This window comes from Ornithodoros turicata, chromosome 1 (genome assembly GCF_037126465.1).
Source record: "Ornithodoros turicata isolate Travis chromosome 1, ASM3712646v1, whole genome shotgun sequence".
NCBI classification, from domain to species: Eukaryota; Metazoa; Arthropoda; class Arachnida; order Ixodida; family Argasidae; genus Ornithodoros; species Ornithodoros turicata.
In genome coordinates this window covers 171,294,497-171,311,506 of record NC_088201.1, presented here as the reverse complement: position 1 = coordinate 171,311,506, position 17,010 = coordinate 171,294,497, and the positions used below count along the sequence as shown (strand labels likewise).

Sequence of the window (17,010 nt, the reverse complement as noted above, 5' to 3'; positions counted from 1 at the left end):
TGAAATAATACAGAACAAAATGCGCCGACAGCGGCGAGTATGAAGTTTCATTGAGTTACCATAAACGAGAAAGTAGAACATGTCAATGAATCACCAAACGGTCTTCATTGTGGTTCATATCTGCATGCGGTGCATTTTTGAACCATCCAATACAAACCAATATTCATTCATGCGACGATGCTGACGACCAACAGAATCGTCTAAATAATGAAATAATACAGACCAAAACGCGCCGACTGTGGCGAGTATGAAGTACCACTGAGTTAGCATAAAAGAGGAAGTACAACATCTCAGTGAACGGTCTTCAGTGTGGTTCATATATGCACGCGGTGCATTTTTGAACCATCTAATACAAACCAATCTTCATTCACGCGATTATGCTGACAGCCAAAAGAATCGTCTAAAAAATGAAATAATGCAGAAAAAAGCGCGCCGACTGCGGCGAATATGAAGTACCATTGAGTTAGCATAAACGAGGACGTAGAACATCTCAATCAAAAACCAAACGGTTTTCAGTGTGGTTCATATATGCACGCGGTGCATTATTGAACCATCCAACACAAACCAATCTTCATTCATGCGATGATGCTGAAGGCCAACAGAATCGGCTGAATAATGAAATAATACGGAATAAAACGCGCCGACTGCGGCGAGTATGAAGAACCATTGAGTTAGCATAAACGTTGAAGTAGAACATCTCAATGAATCACCAAACGGTCTTCATTGTGGTTCATATCTGCATGCGGTGCATTTTTGAAACATCCAATACAAACCAATCTTCATTCATGCGATTATGCTGACGACCAAAAGAATCGTCGAAATAATGAAATAATACAGAAAAAAAACGCGCCGACTGCGGCGAGTATGAAGTACCATTGAGTTAGCATAATCGAGGAAGTAGGACATCTCAATGAAAAATCAAACGGTTTTCAGTGTGGTTGATATATGCACGCGGTGCATTATTGAACCATCCAACACGAACCAATCTTCATTCATGCGATGATGCTGACGACCAACAGAATCGTCTAAATAATGAAATAATACAGAACAAAAAGCGCCGACTGCGGCCAGTATGAAGTACCATTGAGTTAGCATAAACGAGGAAGAAGAACATCTGAATGAAAAACCAAACGGTCTTCAGTGTGGTTCATATATGCACGCGGTGCATTATTGAACCATCCAATACAAACCAATCTTCATTCATGCGATGATGCTGACGACCAACAGAATCGGCTAAATAATGAAATAATACGGAATAAAACGCGCCGACTGCAGTGAGTATGAAGAACCATTGAGTTAGCATAAACGTTGAAGTAGAACATCTCAATGAATAACCAAACGGTCTTCATTGTGGTTCATATATGCATGCGGTGCATTTTTGAACCATCCAATACAAACCAATCTTCATTCATGCGATTATGCCGACGACCAAAAGAATCGTCTAAATAATGAAATAATACAGAACAAAACGCGCCGAATGCGGCGAGTATGAAGTACCATTCAGTTAGCAGAAACGAGGAAGAAGAACATCTCAATGAAAAACGAAACGGTCTTCATTGTGGTTCATATATGCACGCGGTGCATTTTTGAACCATCCACTACAAACCGATCTTCATTCATGCGATTATGCTGACGACCAACAGTGCCGTCTAGATAATGAAATAATACAGAACAAAACGCGCCGACTGCGGCGAGTATGAAGTACCATTGAGTTAGCATAAACAAGGAAGTAGAATATCTCAATGAAAAACCAAACGGTCTTCAGTGTGGTTTATATATGCACGCGGTGCATTTTTGAACCATCCAATACAAACCAATCTTCATTCATGCGATGATGCTGACGACCAACAGAATCGTCTAAATAATGAAATAATACTGAATAAAACGCACCGACTGCGGCGAGTATGAAGAACATTGAGTTAGCACAAACGAGGAAGTAGAACATCTCAATAAAAAACAAAATGGTCTACAGTGTTGAAATATAAACGAGGGGCATTATTGAACCATCCAAAGCAAAGCAATCTTCATTCATGCGATGATGCTGACGACCAACAGTACCGTGTAGATAATGAAATAATAGAGAAGAAAACGCGCCGACTGCGGCGAGTATGAAGTACCATTGAGTTAGCATAAACAAGGAAGTAGAATATCTCAATGAAAAACCGAACGGTCTTCAGTGTGGTTCATATATGCACGCGGTGCATTTTTGAACCGTCCAATACAAACCAATCTTCATTCATGTGATGATGCTGAAGACCAACAGAATCGGCTAAATAATGAAATAATACGGAATAAAACGCGCCGACTACGGCGAGTATGAAGAACAATTGAGTTAGCATGAACGTTGAAGTAGAACATCTCAGTGAATAACCAAACGGTCTCCATTGTGGTTCATATATGCACACGGTGCATTTTTGAACCATCCAATACATACCAATCTTCATTCATGCGATGATGCTGACGACCAACAGAATCGTCTAAATAATGAAATAATACAGAGCAAAACGCGCCCACTGTGGCGAGTATGACGTACCATTGAGTTAGCATAAACGAGGAAGCAGAACCATCACAATGAAAAACCAGACGGTCTTCATTGTGGTTCATATATGCAGGCAGTGCATTATTGAACCATCCAATACAAACCAATCTTCATTCATGCGATTATGCTGACGACCAACGGTACCGTCTAGATAATGAAATAATACAGAACAAAATGCGCCGACTGCGGCGAGTATGAAGTACCATTGAGTTACCATAAACGAGAAAGTAGAACATGTCAATGAATCACCAAACGGTCTTCATTGTGGTTCATATCTGCATGCGGTGCATTTTTGAACCATCCAATACAAACCAATATTCATTCATGCGACGATGCTGACGACCAACAGAATCGTCTAAATAATGAAATAATACAGACCAAAACGCGCCGACTGCGGCGAGTATGAAGTACCATTGAGTTAGCATAAACGTTGAAGTAGAACATCTCAATGAATCACCAAACGGTCTTCATTGTGGTTCATATCTGCATGCGGTGCATTTTTGAACCATCCAATACAAACCAATCTTCATTCATGCGATTATGCTGACGACCAAAAGAATCGTCTAAAAAATGAAATAATGCAGAAAAAAGCGCGCCGACTGCGGCGAATATGAAGTACCATTGAGTTAGCATAAACGAGGACGTAGAACATCTCAATCAAAAACCAAACGGTTTTCAGTGTGGTTCATATATGCACGCGGTGCATTATTGAACCATCCAACACAAACCAATCTTCATTCATGCGATGATGCTGAAGGCCAACAGAATCGGCTAAATAATGAAATAATACGGAATAAAACGCGCCGACTGCGGCGAGTATGAAGAACCATTGAGTTAGCATAAACGTTGAAGTAGAACATCTCAATGAATCACCAAACGGTCTTCATTGTGGTTCATATCTGCATGCGGTGCATTTTTGAACCATCCAATACAAACCAATCTTCATTCATGCGATTATGCTGACGACCAAAAGAATAGTCGAAATAGTGAAATAATACAGAAAAAAACGCGCCGACTGCGGCGAGTATGAAGTACCATTGAGTTAGCATAATCGAGGAAGTAGAACATCTCAATGAAAAATCAAACGGTTTTCAGTGTGGTTCATATATGCACGCGGTGCATTATTGAACCATCCAACACAAACCAATCTTCATTCATGCGATGATGCTGACGACCAACATTTGATTTGATTTGGGTTTTTCTGGTGCATTAGCTACTCAGGCCATAATGCGCCAAATACCACTATAAGTTTTATCTGTGTAAAATTTGTGTATTTACTAAAACAGTGTTGAGTGCTGGGTTAGTAATTAAAATCACAGATCCTTTAAAAACCCGGTTTCTCTAAAAAACATATAGATCTTTTCAAAGGGTATGAAACTTTCATCGCCCAGCAAAAGCGCCGGGTGCAGTGGTAAGAAGTTTCTATAGAATAAAACAAAATGACGTTCACGAAGATGCTGATACGCTGGGCATACAATGAGGATATGGAGGATTGAGAGTTGTTCCCCACAGTGATTGCACTCGGGAGGGTCTTCTTCCCGTAAGAGATATCCATGTGTTAAGTATGTGTGTCCCAAACGGATCCGACAAGATAGCACCTCATACAGTCGATTTGATGCAGATGGGGAAGGGCCTATCTTGGGTTTTATAGCATGTAATTTGTTGCTTGTCTGTTGGTCCCAAAAGCTCTGCCAGTGTCTGTTAATGCTGCTTTTTAAACATAGCCTCAGATCTTTTGATGGAATGTCGAAAGCCGTAATGTCGTTTGTTAGGACAGCAGCAGCTGCTCGATCGGCCTTTTCATTTCCAGGTATCCCAACATGGCTGGGTACCCAGCAGAACAGTAACCGATAAGCCCTGTTAGCTATACTGCTTGCAATGCGCCTTGCACGATGGACAATGGGGTCTTTTGTGCAATGAATGCTACAGATAGTCTGTAAGGAACTCAAAGAGTCTGTGCATATGACTGATGATTTGATACGATTTTGTAAGATATAATTCAGGGCTAAAATTATGGCATACACTTCCGCTGTGAAGACAGACATGGTGACCTTCAAACGATGTGACCTTGTAACTGTGCCAGTGACCATAGCGCACGATACCCCGGAAACGGTCTTTGAGCCATCAGTGTACAACTCTACATGGCTGCCAAAGCTATCCTTTAACACCTCAAATTCCTGCTGGAGTACACTGTTAGCAGTATCACGCTTGTTGTATCTGGAAAGGGATACGTTGCATTTTGGAGGGGGCTGCCATGGAGGGATTTTCTCAGTTGTCTCAAGAATCATAGAGTTGTATTCTGGAAAGCCATAGTGTTCGACTGCTTGTGACATTCTAACGCTAAAAGAAGGCACGGCTGAAGGTCTGTTCAAGAAGTGCTGTCTGAATTGTGTATCTTTCACACATTGATATGCTGGGTTCTCGGGGTGACCCCTGATTCTAAGTGCATATGAAGCAGCGAGGTAAAACCTACGTCTCTCTAAAGACCACTGATTCGCTTCTATGTATAGACTTTGTATCGGAGAAGTTCTGAATGCTCCGAGTACTAAACGCAGTCCTTGGTGGTGTATTGGATCGAGGATTTTGAGTGTAGATGGCCGTGCTGAACCATACACAGCACACCCATAATCCAATTTGGAAAGAACAGTGGAGACGTAGATCTTCTTGAGTGTATCACGATCTGCTCCCCAGGACCGCTGAGAAAGCACCTTCAGAAGATTTAGAGATTTAATGGCCTTTACCTTGAGGTGTTTGAGGTGAGGAAGAAAAGTCAATTTCCGGTCAAATATAAGTCCAAGGAATTTATGCTCAGGCTTTACGTTAATGTCGTGGCTGCCCATTTTAAGTGTTGGTTCGGGAAACACTCACCGTACCCTAGAGAAAGAGACGCATACTGTCTTTTCCGGAGAAAACTTGAAACCATTTTCGTGCGACCATTTGACCAGCTTGTTTATTGTGAGTTGGAGTTGACGTTCGCACCTAGCAACGCTGGAAGAGGAACAAGAAATCTGAACGTCATCTACATACAGTGAATACCTGACTGAAGGAGGAATGGCACTTGCTATAGAGTTCATCTTTACAATGAAAAGAGTCACACTTAGGACGGATCCTTGCGGTACACCGTTCTCTTGTATGAATGGGCGAGAAAGTGTCGATCCAAGCTGGACCCGAAATAACCGTCCTTGAAGGAAATTGGCAATGCTGCGAAACATGCGGCCGCTTATTCCCAGAGTGTGCAGGTCCTGCAGAATACCATACCGCCAGGCAGTGTCGTAAGCCTTTTCGATGTCGAAAAATACGGACACACAATGCTGCCTTCGGACAAATGCTTCTCTGATGGCAGTCTCTAGCCGCAGCAGGTGATCTGTTGTCGAGCACGCAGCTCTGAAGCCACTCTGGAATTTATCGAGACATTTATTTTCTTCAAGGAAATACATCAGGCGATCATTCACCATGCGCTCAAAAGTTTTCCCTAGACAACTTGTGAGCGCTATGGGTCGATAGCTGGAAGGGTTTGAGGGGTCTTTTCCAGGTTTTAGCAATGGAACAACGGTTGCCACCTTCCAGCCAGACGGAAGACAACCCTCTCGCCAGACAAGATTAAAGAAATCAAGAAGGGATCCTAAAGATGTGGAAGATAAGTGCTGGATCATGGAGTAGGAAACACGATCGGGACCTGGTGCTGTAACTTTACTGGATGACAGAGCCCTTTGTAGCTCAGTCATTGTAAAGAGTGAATTGTATGCATACTTGTCGCCGCCCTCGCTTGGAATCGTCTGCTTCTCAGCAGATGATTTTATTTTCAAAAAATCACTGCTGTAGTGAGCTGAGCTGGATACATGTTGCATATGCTCCCCAAGGGCATTGGCCTGCTCTTCCAAACTCTGACAAACTACGCCATTTACCTGCAGTAATGGGACAGAGAAACTTGTGTAGTCTCCTTTGATTTTCCTTAGCCTGTCCCATATAAGTTTTGAGGGAGCATTACAATTTAAAGAAGACACAAAATTTTTCCAAGATTCTTTTTTCGCCTGTCTTCGTGTCCAGCGTGCTTTTGCACGTGCTTTCCTGAATGCCACTAAGTTTGGAGTAGTGGGGTGCCTTCGAAAGACACCCCACGCCCGATTTTGTTCTTTGCGTGTAGTTTCACAGTCGCTCGTCCACCAAGGCTTGGAGCGCTTAGGGAGTCGACCGGATGTTTGTGGGATTGACTGTTGGGCGGCACTTATAATAGTGTCAGTAATAAGATTATTGGCATCTTCTATACTTAAACCTTGGAAAGATGTTAGGATATTGGCCTTTTCCTTGAAGAGAGTCCAATCGGCCTGTGACAGTTTCCACCGAGGTGGACGTGTACCTAAGGTATTTGTGGTATTATGCAGTTTCATGACAACCGGGAAGTGGTCGCTACCCCGAGGATTCTGCTCTACTGCCCAGTCAATGGTTTGAAACATTGATGGGCTGCACAAGGAGAGGTCGATGGCAGAGAAAGATTGGTTAGCGCTGCTTACATACGTAGGACTTCCTCTGTTTAGAAGGCAGATAGACCTAGAGAGTAATACGTTTTCCAGCATTTTTCCTCGCCGGTCGACTCTCGAGCTGCCCCATAAACAGTTATGGGCATTAAAATCTCCCAGTAAGAGGAAAGGCGGCGGGAGTTCGTCAATTAAAGATTCAAGAGTGTTCTGAGCAACCACAGCTGATGGTGGCAGGTATACGGAACATACAGTTATGACCCCTTGAAGACATATTTGAACGGCAACTGCCTCGAGTGCTGTTTTTAGTGGAAGGTGCTTTGCAGGGAGGGTTTTTGATGTGAGGATAGCAACACCTCCAGATGTACGTGTTGCATCAACCCGATCGTTTCGGAACAAGTTCCATCTCCGTAGTGTATGTGTTCGATGTGGATTCAAATAAGTCTCTTGTAGTGCAAAACAGAGTGTGTCATACTTGTCCGAAAGATCATTGACATCATCAATATTAGTGAGAAGCCCTCGACAATTCCATTGAAGGATCGCCATAATATAGAAAATGAGAAATGTGTGCACAAGAGGCGTTTCCGTCATAGGGAAGAGACTATGGTGTAAAGAAACTTTCATTATTTCTTCTTTGGGGGCATTATGGGCTGTCTCGGAGTTTTTTTCCGCGCAGCCGCGAGTTCTTTGGGCGATATATCGGGGAGTGAGCCACTCCCCGAAATACTGCTCTTAGGCTTTTTTTGAGATTGTGAGCTCACGCTCGCGAACGAGCCTTGCGAGCTCGTGTCATCATCGCATTCCATGGAGCTTGCCTCCACGGTTTGCGATGACGAAAGTGGCGCCTGTGAGAGTGACACCACTGAAGAGGGTTGGGAAGCTGTGGTTACAGTTACAGGAGGTGGTGTTTCAGAGAGAGGTGTACATGTTTCTTCACTTTGTGTTGTATTCTCTGTCTGTGTTGCGCATGAGATCATCTTTGGTTTCTCTTTAACGACAGATGAAAAGGATTTCTGGAACTGGAACGGAGATGCCTTCTTCCTGGCTTCTGGATAACTTAGTTTCTGTGTGACTTTGATGTGCATCACCTCTTTCTCAAACTTCCACTTTGGACAAGACCTAGAGTATGAAGGGTGGTCACCTGCGCAGTTGACGCAGTGATCCGGCCCTCTGCACTCCTTAGAGTTGTGGTCCTGCTTGCTGCAGCGGGCACAGCATGCAGAACCTCTGCAAGTATCGGAAGGATGGCCAAAGCGGTTACACTTGAAGCATCTGAGTGGATTAGGGATATATGGCCGCACCTCTGCAGTCAGATACCCTACCTTGAGCCTTTCTGGTAAAGTCGGGCAGTCAAATGTGAGGATTGTGTTGCGTGTCGTTATGTACTCATTGTTCTTCCTTATTTTGATTTTTCTTACGTCGATCACCTTTTGGCTTTTCAGATTTTCAAGAATCTCTTCTGACGGAACATCAATGAGTTCAGCTAACGACACAACACCACGGGAGGTATTCAGAGTCCTATGCAAGGCTGATGATATTTTGATTCCGAGCATCTGCTGTGTGTTCAGAATTCGCTCACAGTCGGCTTCCGAGGTACATTTAAGCAATAAGTCGCCTGATCTGAGGCGCTTAATTTCAGTCACATTTTTTGAGAGCGATGCCACCGCCTTCTCAATGAAAAACGGTGACATTTTTCCAAGTGGAGTGTTCTGATCATTATCAGTGCTTGCACTGCTAATGACTATGTACTTTGCTTGAAAGGCGTCGAACGCCTGTTTGAAGACTTCGGTCCGCGGGCGCTTGCCGCCCGCGATCGAGGAGGGAATAGAATTTTTAACCATATGAGGTTTAAGAAAATGAATGTTCCCATTGGTCACCCACACTTCACATTCATACATGTGGGAAGGTCCCGGAGTTTTAAGGAAAACCCATCGGCCGGGGCTTGACCAAGACCCCGACCGCCACCGTTCAAGGTTTCTGACCCTTCACCTTGCATCCCCTCGGCACGGTACGGTTAGCACCTTGGGACTGGGGGCTGGGGTCCGTGGTGGCGCCACTCACCAAACACCAGCCGAAGCCGGTGCCCCCTGCGGGGGCTGACGACCAACAGAATCGTCTAAATAATGAAATAATACAGAACAAAACGCGCCGACTGCGGCCAGTATGAAGTACCATTGAGTTAGCATAAACGAGGGCGTAGAACATCTCAATCAAAAACCAAACGGTTTTCAGTGTGGTTCATATATGCACGCGGTGCATTATTGAACCATCCAACACAAACCAATCTTCATTCATGCGATGATGCTGACGACCAACAGAATCGTCTAAATAATGAAATAATACAGAACAAAAAGCGCCGACTGCGGCCAGTATGAAGTACCATTGAGTTAGCATAAACGAGGAAGAAGAACATCTGAATGAAAAACCAAACGGTCTTCAGTGTGGTTCGTATATGCACGCGATGCATTATTGAACCATCCAATACAAACCAATCTTCATTCATGCGATGATGCTGAAGACCAACAGAATCGGCTAAATAATGAAATAATACGGAATAAAACGCGCCGACTGCGGCGAGTATGAAGAACCATTGAGTTAGCATAAACGTTGAAGTAGAACATCTCAATGAATAACCAAACGGTCTTCATTGTGGTTCATATATGTATGCGGTGCATTTTTGAACCATCCAATACAAACCAATCTTCATTCATGCGATTATGCCGACGACCAAAAGAATCGTCTAAATAATGAAATAATACAGAAAAAAACGCGCCGACTGCGGCGAGTATGAAGTACCATCGAGTTAGCATAAACGAGGAAGTAGAGCATCTCAACGAAAAACCAAACGGTCTTCATTGGGATTCATATATGCACGCGTTTTTTTACTTACCATCCAATTCAACGATCCAATTGAACCATACAATACAAACCAATCTTCAGTCATGCGATTATGCTGACGACAAACAGAATCGTCTAAATAATGAAATAATACAGAACAAAACGCGCCGACTGCGGCGAGTATGAAGTACCATTGAGTTAGCATAAACGAGGAAGTAGAACATCTCAACCAAAAACCAAACGGTTTTCAGTGTGGTTCATATATGCACGCGGTGCATTATTGAACCATCCAACACAAACCAATCTTCATTCATGCGATGATGCTGACGACCAACAGAATCGTCTAAATAGTGAAATAATCCAGAACAAAACGCGCCGACTGCGGCGAGTATGAAGTACCATTGAGTTAGCATAAACGAGGAAGTAGAACATCTCAATAAAAAACGAAATGGTCTTCAGTGTTGAAGTATAAACGAGGGGCATTATTGAACCATCCAAAGCAAAGCAATCTTCATTCATGCGATGATGCTGACGACCAACAGTACCGTTTAGATAATGAAACAATAGAGAACAAAACGCGCCGACTGCGGCGGGTATGAAGTACCATTGAGTTAGCATAAACGAGAAAGTAGAACATCTCAATGAATAACCAAACGGTCTTAATTGTGTCGTTGTGGTGGTGGTGGTGGTGGTGGTGGGTGGTGATAGGGCTTGCCGTTGTCGGCCTCACGTATGTGGGCAACGTCACGACTGACGCCCTGGCTGTGTCATTGTGGTTCATATATGCACGCGGTGCATTTTTGAACCATCCAATAGAAACCGATCTTCATTCATGCGATTATGCTGACGACCAACAGTGCCGTCTAGATAATGAAATAATACAGAAGAAAAAGGCGCCGACTGCGCCGAGTATGAAGTACCGTTGAGTTAGCATAAACAAGGAAGTAGAACATCTCAATGAAAAACCAAACGGTCTTCAGTGTGGTTCATATATGCACGCGGTGCATTTTTGAACCATCCAATACAAACCAATCTTCATTCATGCGATGATGCTGACGACCAACAGAATCGTCTAAATAATGAAATAATACTGAATAAAACGCGCCGACTGCGGCGAGTATGAAGAACATTGAGTTAGCATAAACGTTGAAGTAGAACATCTCAATAAAAAACGAAATGGTCTTCAGTGTTGAAGTATAAACGAGGGGCATTATTGAACCATCCAAAGCAAAGCAATCTTCATTCATGCGATGATGCTGACGACCAACAGTACCGTGTAGATAATGAAATAATAGAGAACAAAACGCGCCGACTGCGGCGGGTATGAAGTACCATTGAGTTAGCATAAACGAGAAAGTAGAACATCTCAATGAAAAACCAAACGGTCTTCATTGTCGTCCATATATGCACGCGGTGCATTTTTGAACCATCCAATACAAACCGATCTTCATTCATGCGATTATGCTGACGACCAACAGTGCCGTCTAGATAATGAAATAATACAGAACAAAACGCGCCGACTGCGGCGAGTATGAAGTACCATTGAGTTAGCATAAACGAGGAGGGAGAACATCTCAACCAAAAACCAAACGGTTTTCAGTGTGGTTCATATATGCACGCGGTGCATTTTTGAACCATCCAATACAAACCAATCTTCATTCATGCGATGATGCTGACGACCAACAGAATCGTCTAAATAATGAAATAATACTGAATAAAACGCGCCGACTGCGGCGAGTATGAAGAACATTGAGTTAGCACAAACGAGGAAGTAGAACATCTCAATAAAAAACGAAATGGTCTTCAGTGTTGAAGTATAAACGAGGGGCATTATTGAACCATCCAAAGCAAAGCAATCTTCATTCATGCGATGATGCTGACGACCAACAGTACCGTGTAGATAATGAAATAATAGAGAACAAAACGCGCCGACTGCGGCGGGTATGAAGTACCATTGAGTTAGCATAAACGAGAAAGTAGAACACCTCAATGAAAAACCAAACGGTCTTCAGTGTGGTTCATATATGCACGCGGTGCATTTTTGAACCATCCAATACAAACCAATCTTCATTCATGCGATGATGCTGAAGACCAACAGAATCGGCTAAATAATGAAATAATACGGAATAAAACGCGCCGACTACGGCGAGTATGAAGAACAATTGAGTTAGCATAAACGTTGAAGTAGAACATCTCAATGAATAACCAAACGGTCTTCATTGTGGTCCATATATGCATGCGGTGCATTTTTGAACCATCCAATACAAACCAATCTTCATTCATGCGATTATGCCGACGACCAAAAGAATCGTCTAAATAATGAAATAATACAGAACAAAACGCGCCGGCTGCGGCGAGTATGAAGTACCATCGAGTTAGCATAAACGAGGAAGTAGAGCATCTCAATGAAAAACCAAACGGTCTTCATTGGGATTCATATATGCACGCGTTTTTTACTTACCATCCAATTCAACGATCCAATTGAACCATACAATACAAACCAATCTTCAGTCATGCGATTATGCTGACGACAAACAGAATCGTCATAATAATGAAATAATACAGAACAAAACGCGCCGACTGCGGCGAGTATGAAGTACCATTCAGTTAGCAGAAACGAGGAAGAAGAACATCTCAATGAAAAACCAAACGGTCTTCAGTGTCGTCCATATATGCACGCGGTGCATTTTTGAACCATCCAATACAAACCGATCTTCATTCATGCGATTATGCTGACGACCAACAGTGCCGTCTAGATAATGAAATAATACAGAACAAAACGCGCCGACTGCGGCGAGTATGAAGTACCATTGAGTTAGCATAAACGAGGAGGTAGAACATCTCAACCAAAAACCAAACGGTTTTCAGTGTGGTTCATATATGCACGCGGTGCATTATTGAACCATCCAACACAAACCAATCTTCATTCATGCGATGATGCTGACGACCAACAGAATCGTCTAAATAGTGAAATAATCCAGAACAAAACGCGCCGACTGCGGCCAGTATGAAGTACCATTGAGTTAGCATAAACGAGGAAGAAGAACATCTCAACCAAAAACCAAACGGTTTTCAGTGTGGTTCATATATGCACGCGGTGCATTATTGAACCATCCAACACAAACCAATCTTCATTCATGCGATGATGCTGACGACCAACAGAATCGTCTAAATAGTGAAATAATCCAGAACAAAACGCGCCGACTGCGGCCAGTATGAAGTACCATTGAGTTAGCATAAACGAGGAGGTAGAACATCTCAACCAAAAACCAAACGGTTTTCAGTGTGGTTCATATATGCACGCGGTGCATTATTGAACCATCCAACACAAACCAATCTTCATTCATGCGATGATGCTGACGACCAACAGAATCGTCTAAATAGTGAAATAATCCAGAACAAAACGCGCCGACTGCGGCCAGTATGAAGTACCATTGAGTTAGCATAAACGAGGAAGAAGAACATCTCAATGAAAAACCAAACGGTCTTCAGTGTGGTTCATATATGCACGCGGTGCATTATTGAACCATCTAATACAAACCAATCTTCATTGATGCGATGATGCTGAAGACCAACAGAATCGGCTACATAATGAAATAATACGGAATAAAACGCGCCGACTGCGGCGAGTATGAAGAACCATTGAGTTAGCATCAACGTTGAAGTAGAACATCTCAATGAATAACCAAACGGTCTTCATTGTGTCATTGTGGTGGTGGTGGTGGTGGGTGGTGATAGGGCTTGCCGTTGTCGGCCTCACGTATGTGGGCAACGTCACGACTGACGCCCTGGCTGTGTCATTGTGGTTCATATATGCACGCGGTGCATTTTTGAACCATCCAATAGAAACCGATCTTCATTCATGCGATTATGCTGACGACCAACAGTGCCGTCTAGATAATGAAATAATACAGAAGAAAAAGGCGCCGACTGCGGCGAGTATGAAGTACCATTGAGTTAGCATAAACAAGGAAGTAGAATATCTCAATGAAAAACCAAACGGTCTTCAGTGTGGTTCATATATGCACGCGGTGCATTTTTGAACCATCCAATACAAACCAATCTTCATTCATGCGATGATGCTGACGACCAACAGAATCGTCTAAATAATGAAATAATACTGAATAAAACGCGCCGACTGCGGCGAGTATGAAGAACATTGAGTTAGCACAAACGAGGAAGTAGAACATCTCAATAAAAAACGAAATGGTCTTCAGTGTTGAAGTATAAACGAGGGGCATTATTGAACCATCCAAAGCAAAGCAATCTTCATTCATGCGATGATGCTGACGACCAACAGTACCGTGTAGATAATGAAATAATAGAGAACAAAACGCGCCGACTGCGGCGGGTATGAAGTACCATTGAGTTAGCATAAACGAGAAAGTAGAACACCTCAATGAAAAACCAAACGGTCTTCAGTGTGGTTCATATATGCACGCGGTGCATTTTTGAACCATCTAATACAAACCAATCTTCATTGATGCGATGATGCTGAAGACCAACAGAATCGGCTAAATAATGAAATAATACGGAATAAAACGCGCCGACTGCGGCGAGTATGAAGAACCATTGAGTTAGCATAAACGAGGAAGAAGAACATCTGAATGAAAAACCAAACGGTCTTCAGTGTGGTTCATATATGCACGCGATGCATTATTGAACCATCCAATACAAACCAATCTTCATTCATGCGATGATGCTGAAGACCAACAGAATCGGCTAAATAATGAAATAATACGGAATAAAACGCGCCGACTGCGGCGAGTATGAAGAACCATTGAGTTAGCATAAACGTTGAAGTAGAACATCTCAATGAATAGCCAAACGGTCTTCATTGTGGTTCATATATGTATGCGGTGCATTTTTGAACCATCCAATACAAACCAATCTTCATTCATGCGATTATGCCGACGACCAAAAGAATCGTCTAAATAATGAAATAATACAGAAAAAAACGCGCCGACTGCGGCGAGTATGAAGTACCATCGAGTTAGCATAAACGAGGAAGTAGAGCATCTCAACGAAAAACCAAACGGTCTTCATTGGGATTCATATATGCACGCGTTTTTTTACTTACCATCCAATTCAACGATCCAATTGAACCATCCAATACAAACCAATCTTCATTTATGCGATGATGCTGACGACCAACAGAATCGTCTAAATAGTGAAATAATCCAGAACAAAACGCGCCGACTGCGGCCAGTATGAAGTACCATTGAGTTAGCATAAACGAGGAAGTAGAACATCTCAATAAAAAACGAAATGGTCTTCAGTGTTGAAGTATAAACGAGGGGCATTATTGAACCATCCAAAGCAAAGCAATCTTCATTCATGCGATGATGCTGACGACCAACAGTACCGTGTAGATAATCAAACAATAGAGAACAAAACGCGCCGACTGCGGCGGGTATGAAGTACCATTGAGTTAGCATAAACGAGAAAGTAGAACATCTCAATGAATAACCAAACGGTCTTAATTGTGTCGTTGTGGTGGTGGTGGTGGTGGTGGGTGGTGATAGGGCTTGCCGTTGTCGGCCTCACGTATGTGGGCAACGTCACGACTGACGCCCTGGCTGTGTCATTGTGGTTCATATATGCACGCGGTGCATTTTTGAACCATCCAATAGAAACCGATCTTCATTCATGCGATTATGCTGACGACCAACAGTGCCGTCTAGATAATGAAATAATACAGAAGAAAAAGGCGCCGACTGCGCCGAGTATGAAGTACCGTTGAGTTAGCATAAACAAGGAAGTAGAACATCTCAATGAAAAACCAAACGGTCTTCAGTGTGGTTCATATATGCACGCGGTGCATTTTTGAACCATCCAATACAAACCAATCTTCATTCATGCGATTATGCTGACGACCAAAAGAATCGTCTAAATAATGAAATAATACAGAACAAGACGCGCCGACTGCGGCCAGTATGAAGTACCATTGAGTTAGCATAAACGAGGAAGAAGAACATCTAAATGAAAAACCAAACGGTCTTCAGTTCCATGACGAAAACCCGAGACTGGGAAAAAGACGAAAAAAAGACGACACAACACAAAGTCTTTTGTGTCATTGTGTCTGTTGTGTCTTTTGTGTCACTTTGTGTTGTGTCGTCTGTTTTTCGTCTTTTTCCCAGTCTCGGCTTTTCGTCATAGATCATAGCCACCAACTCGCTTGCTTTTTAACCATTTTATCTGGGTCTTCAGTGTGGTTCATATATGCACGCGGTGCATTATTGAACCATCTAATACAAACCAATCTTCATTGATGCGATGATGCTGAAGACCAACAGAATCGGTTAAATAATGAAATAATACGGAATAAAACGCGCCGACTGCGGCGAGTATGAAGAACCATTGAGTTAGCATAAACGAGGAAGAAGAACATCTGAATGAAAAACCAAACGGTCTTCAGTGTGGTTCATATATGCACGCGATGCATTATTGAACCATCCAATACAAACCAATCTTCATTCATGCGATGATGCTGAAGTCCAACAGAATCGGCTAAATAATGAAATAATACGGAATAAAACGCGCCGACTGCGGCGAGTATGAAGAACCATTGAGTTAGCATAAACGTTGAAGTAGAACATCTCAATGAATAACCAAACGGTCTTCATTGTGGTTCATATATGCATGCGGCGCATTTTTGAACCATCCAATACAAACCAATCTTCATTCATGCGATTATGCCGACGACCAAAAGAATCGTCTAAATAATGAAATAATACAGAAAAAAACGCGCCGACTGCGGCGAGTATGAAGTACCATCGAGTTAGCATAAACGAGGAAGTAGAGCATCTCAATGAAAAACCAAACGGTCTTCATTGGGATTCATATATGCACGCGTTTTTTTACTTACCATCCAATTCAACGATCCAATTGAACCATACAATACAAACCAATCTTCAGTCATGCGATTATGCTGACGACAAACAGAATCGTCATAGTAATGAAATAATACAGAACAAAACGCGCCGACTGCGGCGAGTATGAAGTACCATTCAGTTAGCAGAAACGAGGAAGAAGAACATCTCAATGAAAAACAAAACGGTCTTCATTGTCGTCCATATATGCACGCTTTGTATTTTTGAACCATCCAATACAAACCGATCTTCATTCATGCGATTATGCTGACGACCAACAGTGCCG

At 42.8% G+C, this 17,010-nt stretch overlaps 1 protein-coding gene across 1 annotated transcript; it reads right to left on the bottom strand.

Annotated features, from left to right (window-relative positions):
* Positions 1–7,637: 7,637 nt before the first annotated feature.
* LOC135389883 (uncharacterized) lies at positions 7,638–8,855 on the bottom strand. Its single transcript, XM_064619921.1, has one exon. The coding sequence runs from the start codon at positions 8,853–8,855 to the stop codon at positions 7,638–7,640; it is 1,218 nt and encodes a 405-aa protein (XP_064475991.1).
* Positions 8,856–17,010: the final 8,155 nt, after the last annotated feature.